At 36.7% G+C, this 17,441-nt stretch overlaps 2 protein-coding genes across 2 annotated transcripts; one reads left to right on the forward strand and one right to left on the reverse strand.

The window, feature by feature from the left end:
• Positions 1–11,469: 11,469 nt before the first annotated feature.
• LOC109240514 lies at positions 11,470–15,042 on the reverse strand. Its single transcript, XM_019407170.1, has 5 exons — positions 14,868–15,042; positions 12,235–12,441; positions 12,062–12,154; positions 11,884–11,981; positions 11,470–11,801 (listed from the first exon to the last, which is right to left on the reverse strand). Exons 2-5 carry the CDS (start codon positions 12,385–12,387, stop codon positions 11,744–11,746), a joined length of 402 nt encoding a protein of 133 aa, XP_019262715.1. The 5' UTR covers positions 12,388–12,441; positions 14,868–15,042; the 3' UTR covers positions 11,470–11,743.
• LOC109240513 lies at positions 12,878–14,457 on the forward strand. Its single transcript, XM_019407169.1, has 2 exons — positions 12,878–13,633; positions 13,717–14,457. Exons 1-2 carry the CDS (start codon positions 13,457–13,459, stop codon positions 13,969–13,971), a joined length of 432 nt encoding a protein of 143 aa, XP_019262714.1. The 5' UTR covers positions 12,878–13,456; the 3' UTR covers positions 13,972–14,457.
• Positions 15,043–17,441: the final 2,399 nt, after the last annotated feature.

Consider the following 17,441-nt stretch of genomic DNA (forward strand, 5'->3'; position numbering starts at 1 on the left):
AGTTCATAAGCAAGGTCAATCTTCAGTTCAATTGTGTATGTCTAAAGTTTGAACTTCAGAATTTTTTGCCTGAAGTGTAGCCCTATCAAAGCAAAACTTCAGATATTTTTGCCTGAAGTTTGGCTTGACTTGCAGAGGCAATCACGCAAACTTCAGTTCATAAGCAAGGGCAAACATCAGTTCAATTATGTACTTCAGATATTTTTCTATGAACTTCAGTCATTTTGATATGAACTTCAAATATTTTGACATACACTTCACACATTTGGTTATGAACTTTAGATATTTGGCTAAGATTGTCAAACATATGGGATATATACTTCAGATACTAAAGTATAAACTTCAGACATTTGAGTCTGAAGTTAGGCGCTGCTATTGGCGAACGCATATGTCAGGAGGAAGAAGAGGAAGCGTCTGAAGTTGTTAAAATTAGGGTATGAGTAAAATAATTTTAAAAATATGGATATAGGTTAAATGGGGACGACCAAATAGAGCGCCCCGTGCAATTTTTACGTCTCCATGTACCCAGTGACAATATAATCAAGGGGGTCAACTGGGGTTTCAAATGTTAAAGGGAATTGCGGCAAATTGTGTGGTGGTGCCTCCAGTATCCTTGGAGACGTATTCAAAAGGCTATATAGATTTAATTCAACTTTTTTAGATAATGGAAAGGAATTCTTATTCACGATGGGCTAAAGTCCGTAATAGAGGTGCCAGAGTCATGGCAGTTGACGAGTTCGGGTTAGACTTTTTTTGAGAATATCTCCTGGGGTAATGGCGGGCCGTCGGCAGTGGAAGTTAGAACAAATCATGATCGTTCGACGAAAACTAGAACATACATAGGCCGACTTGGCTGAACTCATTCTTTCGGTAACTATCATGGGAATATGGCCACAACTCATAATGTATAATTGTAAGTGGGCAAATAGGGTACAACGAACCATCGTACTCAAAACATGAATACACATGGGACGTCAAGGTCTCTGACATACTGTACATAATGAACCTGTGTATACAAAGCCTCAAAGAGTATTTGACATCAAAAGATGGTCGGGACACGGCCCCAGCCTATCCATAAGTCTGTAGCAAAACTCTGACAACGATAACTTATAGACTCGGTTGCACTCCAAATGAAGTGGAGTCTTACCGTTCATTCGTTGATGCTAACCTCGTCTATTATGAGGACTCTTCAAACTGATTACCTACACCTGCAGGCATGAAAGCAGACGTTAGTACGAATAGTGTACCGAGTATGTAAGGGGACTGAAATGTAACAATAAGCCAACATCAATGAGAGATAAATAAGAATCAACCTGTACCTCTAAAGTGCCACAACGAGCCATGATATTCATACTAATATTTAATGCCTCTCTTTGGGACTATTATCCATATCGTAAGACTGCCTAACTGATATGTGGTAACTGCCCAGCCGGCTGTAGCTCTATGGTTAATGCATAACTGCCCAACCGACCGTAGCTCAATGGTAAATGCATGACTACCCGACTGACAGTAACTCGGTGGTAAATGCGTAACTGCTCAATCAGCCGTATCTCAATGGTAAATGCATGAAGAGCCTTTTACGATCATTAGGACATCTTTATCGTATACTCAATAGGGACTTAGGAACATACTTGGACATGCTTTGAATTACATTTCATAGGAATGAATAACGTAGACACCCTTAACTACTAAGAGTAGACCATTTATGAAATAACTTTACATTTACGTTTTGTTACCTGGATCATGCCAAAAGAAGGAAGGATAAGCCTTAATATACCTTTGTATGTAACGACTCAATATACATAGCCCGTAGTACTTCAACCTACATCAAGATATTAGAACTATAGTTACTACCATAGCAGAACTTAAAACTCATTTCTAAGCTAGTAGCTCTTTTATGGAGAATTGGGCAGCACTCCCCCTATATTTCCTCATTTCCTCGAATTCAAAGCAGCAACAAACAACAATATCAACAACTAATCCTATCTATTCTGCCCCTCAACAACGTAGAACAATTCTAACTTCAAACAGTAGTACAATGAGCGGCAAGCTCGATTTGTGACTAAACCACTATAGTTTAAAACCTCCTCCCTTCCAGAATTTATCAACCACATTAACCGCCACATATTCGATCATTCCTACTAATTTTTAGCCACAATACAATTTTAAAACGACCCTATAATAGTCCCATAAGTTCAACAACTCAAAATTAATTTTTCAGATTACTAAATACGTTTCCGACTTGTCATTTCTTTCAAATCGAGCAACACAACCAATAGTACATAATTAAGCCTCTTCTCATATAAGCCAACCATGAACTCAACATAAAAATAAGTTCACAACCAGCCAATAGTGATGCAACAACAAACAACATATTACACTTTCAAAACTCGTAAGTTCTAGTCTTTACGGTCGAGTTACAACTCGTAAAAGCTTAGGTAAGGGAAAGAGAAGTATAAAATTACCTAGGACTAAGCAGAAACCGCGAAACCTAGTCCCTCTTTATCCAAAGTCAGTCCCCCAATGTAGCTACAAGAAGGAGAAAAGGAAACCAACAAGCTGTCTGGGTTTTTCGGCACTAGAATCACTTCGTATCACCCGAAATCACCTAGGGTTTGTGTGGGATTTTTGGGGGAGGTTTAGCACGGTTGTTTACCCTAGGTTTATCTCAGGAAATTATGTTTAAAAGGTGAGAGAATCAGCCCATATAAATGGCCCCTTGGCCTCCCTCAATCCACCCCTTTTTGGTGATTTATTTGGTCCCTTCATTTAAGCAAGTAGGTGATGCACCTACTTGTCACATACCGGTTTGCACAGTCTCGCAAAAATGTAAATATCTCTCTACTCTAATGTCATAATGACAAACGCTTTAATGAGTTGGAAACTAGACTCATAGGCCTTCAATTTGGTGGGTGGGTCTCCCTGTAACTCCAAGTATATTGGGAGAAAAACTTATTAATATTAGACCTAAATTTCAGTAAAATTTATAAATGTAGCTTGTGATGACTTTTGTCAACTTTTGTTTCATAACTCTCTTGACTTCAAAGCATAACACACGACTATCATACAACTAAAATACCTCATAACATCACCTTCTTATCATGTTAAATACCCTAGTTGCACCCCAAAGTACGGGTTATAACATTCCTAACTTTCAATGAAACTTATTTTCTATGATTAGCTTCTAAACCTTCTATCCCTCTGGTACTTGCTTATCATGATCTTAAATGTTTGAAACCTTCAAGGTAACATTATTAACTTACTTTATATACTTTCAAATAGGATTTCATTTCCGAGCTTACATCAATTGACTTACGACATACTTTTACGTACAAAAACATGAGGTGTAACATTATTCTCCCTTTGAAACATTTGTCCTCGAATGTGGCTGATGCTCTTATCAGTCTCATAACCTACAACTCTTACGAATACTTTAATATTGTCCTTGCCATCTAGGCAGCTGTTCTGTGAATTAATCCAAAGGCCAGGGCATTCCCCCTTTAGGCCCCTTTCTTACACCACAACTGGTCGTAATTCTTCCAATCTCGTAACTGTTGCTACCTTCTATCATGCATCATGTACGACCCTGTCCTTGTACGTAGGCCTACGCAATACTTATCTCCCTTTTTCTCCAGCTTTTAGAATCTCTAGGCCTCACATTGCAAATATATACAGAACTATGACAAGTTGTTCCTCTGGCATCGGTAGGTGTACTGAAATTCTTTATTTGGTGCTTCGTCGATCTTACGACTATTGCTATATTTTTGTTGATTCACCTTAATGTTGATCTGCAATCCACTAACTTGAAACTTCTTACACAATACATTTTCACTAGGGGTCACATCTCGTCGGCTAACATCTGAAGTTATTTGCTTGATCCACCTTAGGTACGATACTATACTTCAATAATCATATTTCATAGCATCTCAATGTGATTCATCTTATGGGAAGTATTCTAATCTCGTGCAATTCAAAAAATCCGTTCTCGTTGAATCATTACTTCAATCGAAGGCTATATTCCTAAACATTATCCTCTTATCGCTTATCGCTTATCACACTCACACTCTTATTCTACTACCAAGACAGCATTCCATCTCTTCTAAATGCTCCTAGTCTTAAACTCCTTCGAGTTCATTCAAGCTATACTGAGCTTTCTATAACCTACGAAAACCATCAACTCTCTCATTTTGATGGGCTTAATCCCGATGTCTAACCTATTCTCGTCACCTTCTCACTCACTTTTTCTTATCCTTACTCATGTCTACCTATTCTCGTCACCTTCTCACTCACTTTTTCTTATCCTTACTCATGTCTACCTAAAATCTTGTCGCTCTATCATACTCTAGCTTGCAACCTACACATATCCATTCATACTACTCGCAACCTCATTTAACTTGCTAGCACCATATATTTCCTTATGTTATTCTGGAACCTCAAGCGAGACATCATGTTTCCTCTAATTCTTCTTTGTTCTCATAACTAGACCTCTCGGTACCCGGAAAGCATAGGCTGGAAGATGTGCTACTGACGACACCACTATCATTTTTGAATACTGAATCACGACGCTTCTAGCCTTATATCTAAAGTCTGGACTATTCACAACCTTCTGTACTTGAGTATCTCGTACCTTCTTCACTTTTAACTTACTTACCTTTAAATCTATCATCATATCTTATGTCTCTTTCATAACTTCCGTTCCACATAGGTGGAATTTACATCCATGACTTAAAGCTCTACTGTAATACTTGCACCTGTGGTGCATACATAATCCGGTAGAAGCTTCATACTAACTTCTTATGACTCAGCTCTATGGAACGATAAGAAAGTGAAAGAAGGGTAACATTTCCTAAATTCCATGTAGCTTCTCAATTATAAGTGTGGCGCGTAACATACCCATAAGTGAGAATCTAATAGACACAGCTTCGTAGACTCCCTAAGATACGACCTGCTCTAATACCACTTTGTCACGCCCCAACCTGGGGAGGCATGGATGGCACTCGGTGCTGTACAGGCTCGAGCAAACCATTCTATAACTCATGATCGTTCGACGAAAACTAGAACATACATATGTCGACTTGGCTGAACTCATTCTTTCTATAACTATCATGGGCCAACATGGCCACAACTCGTAATGTATAATTGTAAGTGGGCAAAGCTGTACAACGAACCATCGTACTCAAAACATGAATACATACGGGATGTCAAGGCCTCTGACATATAGTACATAATGACCTGTGTCTACAAAGCCTCAAAGAATATTTGACATCGAAAGATAGTCAGGACATGGCCCCAGTACCCATAAGTCTGTAGCAAAACTCTGACACGATGACTTATAGACTCGTCTGCACTCCGAATGAAGTGGAGTCTTAACGAACCTTCGTTGAATGCTAACCTCATCTACTATGAGGGCTCGTCAAACTGATTACCTACACATGCAAGTATGAAAGCAGAGTCCACAACAAAAAGGACGTCAGTACGAATAGTGTACCGAGTATGTAAGGCAGAACTGAAATATAACAATAAGCCAACATCAAATAGAGGATATAAGAATCAACTTGAACTTCTGAAGTGCCACTGGGGGCCATGATATGCATATTAGTTATACTTGTATATTTAATGCCTCTTTTTTGGACTATTATCCATATCATAACATGACTGCACCACCTATCAGTGGTAACTGCCCGACCGGCCGTAGCATGATGGTAAATGCATGATTGCCCGACCGACCGTAGCTCGGTGGTTAATGCATAACTACCCAACCGACCGTAGCTCGGTGATAAATGCATGACTGCTCGACCGGCCGTAGCTCGGTGGTAAATGTGTAACTACCCAACCGGTCATAGCTTGGTGGTAAATGCATGAAGAGCCTTTTATGGTCATTAGGACATCTTTATCGTATGCCTATATAAGGACTTAGGAACATACTTGGGCATGCTTTGAATTACATTTCACAGGAATGAATAACGCAGACATCCTTAACTACTAAGAGTAGAACCATTAATGGAATAACTTACGTTTAAGTTTTGTTACCTAGATCATGCAAAAAGAAGGAAGGATTAGTCTTAACATACCTTTGTTGGTAATGACTCAATAAACACTGCCCGTAGTACTTCAACCTACATCAAGGTATCAGAACTATAGTTAATACCATGGAAGAACTTAAAATAGATTTCTAAGCTAGTAGCTCTTTTACAGAGAATTGGGAAGCACTTCCCTTATATTTCCTCACTTCCTCGAATTCAAAACAACAACAAACAAAAACATCAACAATATCAAAAATTAATCCTATCCATTTAGCTCCTCAACAACGTAAGGACAATTCCAACAATTCAAACAATAGTACAACAAACGTCAAGCTCGGTTTTGTAACTAAACAACTATAGCTTAAAACCTCTTATCCCTTTCAGAATTTATCAAAACAATTAACCGCCACATATTCAGTTATCCTTACTAATTTCAGCCACAATACAACTTTGAACTGACCCCATAATAGTCCCACAAGTTCAGCAACTCAAATTAATTTTTTGGACTACTAAAATACGTTTCTGACTTGTCTTTTCTTTCAAATAGAGCAACACAACCAACATTGCATAATTAAGCCTCTTCTCACATACACCAGCCATGAACTCAATTTAAAAATAAGTTCACAACCAGCCAACAGTGACGTAACAACAAACAGTATACTACTCTTTCAAAACTTGCAAGTTCTAGTCTTTACAATTGAGTTATAACTCGTAGAAGCTTAGGTAAGGTGTAACGAGTCAACCGGCCATTTTGAGCTCTATTACGTCGTTCAGCGATTTAAGACCTTGAGTAGATTCAATTTATTTATTATGACTTGCGTGCATAGTCGATTTTGATTTTTTAGAAGTTCGGAGTAGATTTGGATGAACAATTTTCAATTCGGAAGCCTTAAGTTAGAAGAGTTGACTGAGGTTTTGCTTTTGAGTAAACGGCCTCAAAATTGGGATTTGAAGGTTCCTATAGGTTTGTAAGGTGATTACATACTTGGGTGTATGTTTGGATTGAGTTTCGGGTGGACCAGGAGCGTTTCGGCGCTTATTGTGGAAAGTTGGCATTTTGAAGATTTAGAATTTCCTAAGTTTTATTTGAAAAGGACTTTATTGTTATCGATGTCCGTTTGGGATTCCTAGTCGCGGAATAGTTTTGTATTGTGATTTGTAACTTGTACGTAAAATTTGGCATCATCTAGGAATGTTTAAGAGTGATTTGAACATTTAAGTTGCATACTAGTTAAGTATAAGAAAATAAGTTGACCACAGTCAAATAGTGGACTTAACCAGCTCAGATTCATGATTTAAAAGTTTTAACAAGTTATATGATGATTTTGGACTTGTCCGCAAGTTTTGGTTAGATTCCGATGAGTTTTCGATGGGTTTGGATTGTGTCGCGCTCTTATTTGATTTTTCGACGTCGTTTCTTTTGGCATAAAGGGTACCATATTGAGAAATGACCTTTTTCTGCTTCATAATTACGGAATCTTAGCAACAAGAATCGTCGAATTTTGAGGTCGTACGAGAGTGTTATACCCATTTCCGTATAGGAAAAGATTGCTGGTTTCTGGTGCGAGCTTTTGTTCTTCGCAAGCGCGGGAGCAGTGCAGCGAACGCAAAGAAGGAATTCTGGGTTGACCTTTCAACGTGAAAAATTTCTCTTCGCGAACGCGAAGGTCTCCCGTAAAGGCGGTGAACAAAAATTACCTGGCAGTTTTTTAAATTAGCAAATCGAGCATTTTAGTATTTCGAGCATATCTTGAGTTCTAGAGCTCCGTCTGAGGTGATTTTTGCGGTATAGTTCTCATTTCAACAAGGGGGTAAATATATAACCTTTATTTCGATGTTTGTGCATGATTGTTGCCGTTGAGTATCATTTTTATCCTTGTTTGGATCGTAGAAATTGGGGTTTTGAGCCCCAAAGTGAGAAATGGTAAATTCATGATTTGAGGGTCAATTTATGGATTAAATTGGATGATTTTCTGAATATAGACTATATATTTATGGGTAATATTTATTTTCGACAATTTTTGGAATTAAGGCGTGAGCCTAGGGTTGACTTTTGTTGACTTTTTTGTGGCATTGAGAATTGTTTCTAAATGAAAATTATGGATTCTTGAGTATGTTTTGATTGGTTTGCACATTCTTTGAATAGTTTCAGATCGCTTGGCTTTGGGTTTGAGGTGTTAGAGAGGCGCTGGAGTTGGTTATTGGATTACGGAGCGAGGTAAGTCTCTTGTCTAACCTTGTGAGGGAGAAATTACCCTATAGGTGTTATAATTGTTATGTGCTACATGTTGTGAGAGCTACGCACGTATGAGGTGATGAGTGTCCATGCGTATGCTAGAAATCCTGATTAGGTCCGGTAGACTTAGACTCGCTCCATGCTTTAATTGTAATATTTGAGTTATTCTTGCCTATTTAAATTCTTTAATTACATTGTTGCCTGAGACTAGACTTGCACAGAGTATCAGACTTGTTATTTTAGATATTTGGTGAATTACTTGATTAATAGTAGAAATTATACTTTCCTTATACAGATTTCTCTTGTGTTGTACGAAATTATCTGAAGAGTCTCTTAAACTACATAACTCACACATATATGCGTGAGTGGGGCTAGTGACCAGTCAAGTTTCATTATTCCTATAGGATTGGGTTGGATGCCTCAGCAGTACTATTATAGATCGGGCCGTACGACCTCGACAGTATTATGAGATACATCTATGGTTCGTTTTGGTTGACCCTCGGCAGTGTACACAACTGAACGACCTCAAGGGTACTATTATGGGATCAGGCCATGCGCCACGACAAGAAATCATGCATTTACTCTTATGGAATCGGGTCGTTCGCCTCGGCAGAATTGTGAGTGATATTTGATAAGAAGTCAGTGTACCCGTGAGTTATCCTGACTTGAGATGTGACATTTTATCTGGAATTGACCATTACGTATTTTATTCGAGGTATTGTCCAGCTATTGAGGACCTTGTGTTTGTTCTTCTGTTGAGGATCATATTATGCACTTATATATTCCTCGTTTTTACCTGCTATGCCTCATATCTATTTACTTCCATTCACTACAAGAAAATGGGCCTTTAGCGAGGGGAAATCTGGTCGTTAAAAGTCCAATTCCGGTCGTTATAAGTTGATAACGACCGAAAAAAGTCCGGTCGTCGCCGGTCGTTAAAAGTCCCGACGTTATAAGTTAACGACCGGTTTACAATCCGGTCGTTAAAGATTCTTTAGCGACAGCATAATTTCCGGTCGTTATTCGTGCTTTTTAGCGACAGAATTTTCCCCTCGCTAATTTTTTATCCGGTCGTTGAAAGTCTTTAATGGCAACAATGTATTAAGTCAATTCGAATGCTTTTAGCGACCGATATTCCCTTCGTTAATTGTATGATCACTTTTAACAGCCAAAATTCTCTTCGTCAATAGTCATTTATCTGTTTGAGAAACCTGTCGTTAAAGAGTTTTAATGACTACATTTTTTTACGCTAATATGAAAATGTAATAAATATAATTAAGAAAATTTAAATTAAATGAAAAATAATAATTATTTATATGCTTTCATACACGCTCAACAACATTGGAAATAAATCAAATACTTGATATCTTGTTAATACAAAGAACTAAAGTATCATATTTACCAGAAACCAATCCAATTCGTAAGAAACCCATCTTAGTAAAAATAATGCAAATCAGCCAGGAGGCTACTTGAAGCATAAAGTGAGGTGAGTCAAGCATCATTTTGAACAATTCCTTAAAAAGAGAAAGTAAAATTGCAGCATATATATGTAATGATAAAAACCATCGCTGACGACCAAAACCTCTTATACTTCAACTTGCTTTACACTTTCTTCAAGGATAGGTTCTTCGGACTTCAATTTTTTGATCTGTTAAAGCAACAAATTTATGCCATTAGTCACAAGATAAACACTAAGAAAAAAATTGATCCATTAAAGGCTACACTGATGGTTATAAACAGGAATGAAAAATACAAAGATCAAATGACATAACGACATATAGTATTGTAGCAAGAATACGACACATTAAATTTCCTATATCTGAAGACGATGATAGTAAGAAGACTAAATGATAGTTATACATAACCCAATCTTGTCACACTAGAACCTGCACAATGAGTGTGACTTCTGGGAAGCAAATCCCATATAGAGCTTCATGAAATTCTACAGATTAAAAAGAAGAAGAAAACCAATAACCAATAGGAGAGATTTAGAACCAAAGAATGAATCACGTTGCTGTCGAAAGTAATTGCCGATAAAGTAATTTCGTTTCTCTTACCCTTATTAATTTTTGTTGTTTCACATAAAACCAACAAGAAACATTAACATCTTAAATGAACGTCTCAGGATGAACACAATTTTAATTGCTTGCAATCCTAGTTACTGGACCCTTTACGCTCATTCTATAACTTGGAATGGTTAGAGTTCCCTTACTAGTGTCGCTAAGATACATCAGCGCTAACCACCTGTGGTCTAACCACATTTGCTGCTGCTGGATAACAAGAACACCAGGCGCTGATATTGAGATTGTTACTGAGCATTCATTGGAAACCATAGATATTAATTTTGCCGCTCAAGCATTAAAAAAGAAATGAATTATTTTCTACAGTTTCTTCAAGTGATTAACACCTGAACTATAACAACTCAAGGGCAAGGCTCCATGTTTTTTGGGTTGCAAAAGGCTAACAAAATTCAATAATTAGACAACAATAGTTGTAGTATAAATTACAAAATTAAAGCTGATACTACAAGAATAACTAGTATAAATTACTAGTGTTGCTAAGACACATCAGCGCTAACCACCGGATAAAAGTATTTGAATAGTTCTTGAAAAGTCAGTTTGATAGAATAGCATCTCATCAGAGTTCAAATTCAAATAATTAGTTGAACATTGTTTTGAATTTTTGAAAATCATATTTGGGGCATCCCAAAACAGAAAATGTCGCATATAAATTGGATCAACGGGTAGAAGATAGAATATAGGAAAATGCACAATATCAAATGAATCTTTCAATCTAAATTCAAGATCAATTAAGCTTAAATGGAAATATAGAACACAAAGATCAAAGTTGCTAACTGCAAACCCAGTTTGGAAACTATTTCTTCTTTTCTTCATAATTCTCATCTAGATTCCTATAGCAACGCGAGGATACAGGATTAGAGAAACTAAAGTACTGTCTCTATGTACAGCATAGTACTGAATGTTGGGTCGGAGAATGGGTTCCTGTGAACCAAAACATACTAAGTGGATCCGCCCCTGATTGTAACCTACATATGTACATAATATTTGAAACTTCATTCTTGCTTAAATTCACGTGTTTCATTGACTATGTTTTTATTTATTCATAAACCTTAATGACATAAGGATAAAATTCACATGAGCATTGCAATATTTTCATCACATAGTAAAATAGGATTTTCAATCTACTAACCTGTTAAATGATTCAATCTATTGATCACTTGAAGATGGTGATGAAGGCTGATCAAACACTATTTTTGCAAGTTGTGCGTACTTACTCCCTAGCTCATCATATTTACTCTCTAGCCTATCCAAACGTCCTTTTAGTGATTCATTTTCTTTTATAGTAGCATTCAGCTTTTCCAACAATACAACTTTAGAGGAGTTACCACCTTTCAACTCCTTAGCGGTTATCCCACCACCAAATCCAACTACATGGCTCTTTCGTTGAGGTCCGAAGCACCGTTCTACAACCTCAATGTTTGTAAGAGACGATTCAGTATGCACCAATTCTTTGATTTTATCCTGTAAAATGAATAATAATTTAATCAAAAGAATACAACACGGTAAATAAATAATGTAAAATGAAATTTATCAATAAACATACATATTTCTCATTGGTTTCAGGTTCGACAAGCTTGTTTTTCTTCTACGAGTCTCAAAAAAAATAGTTGCCACATCTGGTGGATTACCATCTTTACCTCCCTTCATATTTAAATAAACAAGTCAAAGAAATCTTTGTAACAAAGATGAGGTTTCTTAATAGAATTATAAGATGTACTCACCAATTCATAAATGATCTGCCTAATTGGCTTACTACCCGTACGATGAGGCATACTCAACTTAGATCTATTGACCGAGTTTCTTGTACTTGTCTCCTAAATTAACAACATACCGGCAAAATTCTGGTTAGCCACTTAATATTAGACAATGTTAATAAATAGTTATGAAATCATACCTTAAATTTTTCAGTAAGAAAATGCTCCTTGACTAGCCATTCCCAATCACTCTTGTCTACCTCCTCTGGCACATCTTTTAGAGCATAACGGAATGGTTTAGACTTAATATTCTTGTGCATCGTTCCTCTCCAATTGTTCCATAACTTTCTCATATGTTTCAAGACATGATCTCGTTGATCATTTATATCATCACTGTCAAATTTGTCCTACAATATTTCACAAGTATCTTTAAATATTAAACTTATCTTATAAACTAGAAAAATAAAAATTTAACTGTGTGCATCAAATGAAAATATTGTTTTCCATTATTAACCTTTTATTCTTGATTCTTGAATTGGTTTCATAATATAAAAGTCAAATTCAATTCAAGAATTGGCTGAAGTTATTTAAGGATCAATATGGTTTTGTCAAAATGGAGGCGTTTGAACTAGACATACCAGATACTAAAGTAACCAAGTTAGCAAGAAGTGACATTAAATATACAAGGAAATCCATGTCAAATACTGCATACATCATTGAATATAACTTATAATAACGTGAAATTTAACAAAAGAACTCCAGTTGATCCTTTATTATAGCTTCTGTAGAAAAGGGGAGGCTTACTAGAGTTCAGAATTATTGTAGTGTGCGCTCTAACATCCCGATATCGAAGATTCCATTGCCATGAAGAAACAAAAAAAGTTTAAAGTCTAAGAGATGCTACCAGACAAGTAATTGATTCAACAGAACATAAGGGCAACATGTAAAAGAAAAAAGGAGTTCAACATACTAAAACTGCAATGACAAAATGGACATGAGGGATAAAAAATTGTTGCATACTGGTATTTGTCCGCTAATGTATGAACCAGATAGAAAATTGGACGTGAGTTATAACCAGAACAGGTAACGTCACTATATTAAATGAGACGAACCAAATTCCATCAAGTAAATACCCTCTAACAAGAACCAAACAAGGGTATAAACAGTGAAGTATTTTGTGCCTTCCCTGAGAGAAACTAGTATTATTAGTTTACTGTTCTTTGATGGTATCATTGGAATAAGTCCCTTGAAAGATGGATTAAAAAGATGAACATTTAACTCATTTACAAATGTCTAAAAATCAGCAGAGATAGAAAAAGAAGAAGAAACTGAGTTATACACATAATCGTTCTTGACATGATATTATATTTTGCAAGACTGATTCAAAAATCCTTGTTAATATGTGAAAATTAAAGATCTTAAATGAGATGTCTTCTTTCATTCCTGCTTAATCCTTGTCGATCATTTTGTTTACTGATACCATATGGAGCTGCAGCAATACTAATAGTTTGTTTTCATTCAAATTATCAGGAAAACATGAAAACAGCGGAGCGCCTCAGAGAAGTAGAGTCGACATTTGCAGAATCAACAAGCTTGAAGGTTTAGAGCATTATCTGTGCATTTATAAATGGAAAACAAGTTGCATAGTCCTAACAATTTTCTCATTGAATGTGTTTTATCAGGGTGGCAATTCAGGTTCTGTAATGATAGATGGAGGACAGATTAAAATGGAACAAGGAAACTCTAACAAGCCTTTTGATCAACCAGCTGATACTGATTCTCGATTGAACTTTTGTCATCTTTTGAGCTCTATTGTAGTGTATGATCTTCAAATTATACAATTGAGTCTATTTATCATGCACACTATTTTGTTTGCAATGCATATATTGCAGTTGTTCTTGTCCATTCTGAGTGGAAGCAGACTAGATATGGTTTAGACATTAGACTGAAAAAGGTTGCTCATAGCGAATAGCTATTAGATTTTGTCATACAAAAGTCTAATACTGCTATAGTGATCTCTTCGACAACTATTTCATTTAATTGTTGCAAGCTACCGCACAAATGTTTTTCTCACGGGACTGCAGCTTTGAAGCAAGAAAATGCATATGGTGTGAATTACTTCAGGAACTTTTACCAAGTAACTTGAACAACTCTTATAATTCTGATTGAACGTTGCTATACATAAACCATGAATAGTCATTGAAGGCCAAGGAAACAGGTAAATTCAATTCAAAAATGAGAAAAATGGTTTTTTTCCCCTTCCAATTAGTACAATTAGAGAGGAAGTTAGAGAATTCTTATATCACCAAAACAATTTTATAATACAATCACAACCAGATATGAGAAACATATTGTCTCGATAAAACTATGATTTTCCTCAAAATAAAACCTAATTAAAAAATAATCTGCTCTACAAGAGAATACACATAGTTGACATATAACGAACAATATTCAATAAAAAAGAAAAAAAATAATAAAGAAACTCCTAACATTCATCAGCAATGTAAGTTACTTTCCTATTAAAAAATGGAGTAAATTTCACCTTTATCTCAGAAGATTTGTTTAAGAAATCAATCAATCCTTTTAATAGTAATGCTTATTGAATTGAAAAAGACAACAACACCAATAAGAGTTCTATAACCCCATCGTCACTTTTTTTCTCTTCGGCCAATTCAAGTTTCTAGGGCGAATGTTCTTACAAATTGACATATAATTGTAAAATTGTTGAACATGTAATTAGAAGAAGAACCAATACCTAAAAAACAGAGATAATTGGAATATAAAAAAAAAAAAGTAACCAATTTCACAATATTACTGCAAGTTTAGAGCTTACCTTGAGAAGAAGAAAGAATGAAATCCTAGGTTGCAGAGAGGAACACAAAGTCTGATGCTTTAGAGAACTGTGGGTTGGGAAAGAAAGAAAAGTGGGTTTGGAAAATTGTGGGTTGGGCAAACAAAGAGGGGAAAGTGACGTGCAGGGTGAGCTGATCGTGAGTTGGGGGAAAAATCGGAAAGGTTAGCGTTATTTTTTCTTACTATTTTTATTTTTAATGACCGGATTTATAACTTTTAAGGATCGAATATTATCCCTTTGTTAATATTAAACTAAAAATTAACTTTAACGACCGGAAAAAAATGTGATCGTTATTGATACATCTATAACGACCAAATTCATACCCCTTCGTTAAAAAATGGTCGTTAAAAATCAAAATTCTTGTAGTGATTATACCTGATTTATTGGACTACTAGTAAGTGTCGATGTCGATCCCTCATCACTACTTCTTCGGGATTAGGCTAGATACTTACTAGGTACGCATTGATTTACGTACTCATGCTACACTTCTGCACTAATTGTGCAAGCATTAAGGCAGGTTCATTTGGTGGTCATCTTAGTTCATATGCGTAGCTGCTAAGGGGACTTTAATGACTGCATTGCATGTTACAATCCGCAGCACATGGAGTCTCCATCATATTCATTTATTTTATCCTGTCTATTGCATGTTCCCGACAGACGTTGTATTAGTATTGTACTTCCTAATAGATGCTCATGCACTTGTGACACCGGATTTTGGGAATTTAGGTTATGTTCTTGGTTTATATTTTGACCACGTTTGAATAGTTAAATTAATAACATCAACACTTTCTTATGAAAACGAACAACTTCAGTTATTTATTTCATTATTTATTTCGAGATGCATGTAGATTATCTATTAGTGTTGATTTCATGGTTGGCTTGCCTAATGATAGTGTTAGGCGCCATCACAGCCTATAGTGGGATTTGGGTCGTGACAGTTTGGTATCAGAGCGCTAGGTTTACTTGGGTCTCATGAGTCATGAGCAAGTCTAGTAAAGTCTTGCGGATCGGTACAAAGACGTCTGTACTTATCTTCGAGATACTACATGACTGTTAGGAGAATTTCCCTTTCTTGATTCCTTGTCGTGGGATTTGATTTAGTTGAGGCTTATGCCTTCAGTTCCTTCTACTCATTCGTACACGATGTCAAGCACTCGATATCAGTTGGGCATCGGTGAGTCATGAAGCTGCTACAAATGTGGTGCAGGATGTTTTTCCTTGCGTATGTGGGCAGACAATTATCGTTGCCTTATGGAGGGGTGTTCTATCATTTCAGCCCATTGTTAGTGTTTTCTATGGTTTCGAGGCTATGCACAGTGTATTGTAATGTTCCTGCGTTGTTATTGCGTAGTGCTTGTGTAAATGGTAGGGTGCTTACTTATATGTCGCGGAGGTGAATGACTTGAGAGGAGGATTATTCGGTTCATGGTTTAGATATTCGTCATTTAATTCCAGCGAAGGAGAGGTAATTGGACTATGGATATTCAGGTTTTTGTTTACGGAGTAACGAGATTGGATATTTCTAAAATGGTGGAATTCTTGTTTGTGATATGGTGTCGTCGTCCTTGTTTGAATGCATTAAGGTTCGTCAGTATGATAGTCTTCATTGGTTTGCCTTCGGGGTAAGGTGCTGCGAAATGGTACCTAAGAAGCGGTTATCATAGATGGCGTTGTGTGGCGGCTTCAGGGTCGAATCGGTGTTTCTAGTGTTGATGGATCGAGGAAGATAATCTTAAGGAGGCTTAAAGTTGATTGCAATCTATTTGTTCAGGTGCTATGAAGATGGATCGTGATATGGAGCGGCATGACTGACAGCGAATGGTGAGAAGAGACATGGTAGGATATGTCTCGAGGTGGTTGGATTACTGGCATGTCAAGTATGAGCAGCAGAGATCGAGTAGTTTTCTTAGGAAGATGGTTTAACCGGAGTGGTAGTGGTAGCGTATTGTATTGAATTTTGTGGTAGGATATCCACATGATCTGAGAAAGCCTAGGGCGATTTGAGCCATGGTGGACAAATGACCCAGTCTGTGTATTTCGTTTGAGGTGGTGGTTTTTGTAATTAGGATGCTTGAATGTGACGAAAAGAGTTTCTTAGGATGCAGAGGAATGTGAATGCTGAATTATCGTTTGGGGATGCAATATAGCTTTGAGTTATAAATGTATTGTTGGACCTTCAGTTAATGCTAATTTGAACGGATTATTACAGATGATGGATGAGTGTGGACTTAGGATAATTAACTGATTTCATAATGGATATGGCTATGGCTATGCCATTGGAGGATGTCGGTATGAGGTTACACATGTGAGCTATCTCCTGTGAGAGGGTTAGGGGTTGCATCACTTTTGATAACGTTCCTGTAAAGAGTTCTACCTTCTATCCAATGGGATGCATATACTACGATGTGAGCTTGGATTGCTTGAAGAAGATAGTACGACTGTCAGGAGGTCGAGTGTGCCATTGTCGCTGATGATTCGGGATGTGTTATGATTAGTGCAACAAGAACTTATGAGAAATTTGGCTGCGTAATAGTGTGAGATCATGGTAGCTAG

This window comes from Nicotiana attenuata, unplaced genomic scaffold (genome assembly GCF_001879085.1).
Source record: "Nicotiana attenuata strain UT unplaced genomic scaffold, NIATTr2, whole genome shotgun sequence".
In the NCBI taxonomy this organism is placed as follows: domain Eukaryota; kingdom Viridiplantae; phylum Streptophyta; class Magnoliopsida; order Solanales; family Solanaceae; genus Nicotiana; species Nicotiana attenuata.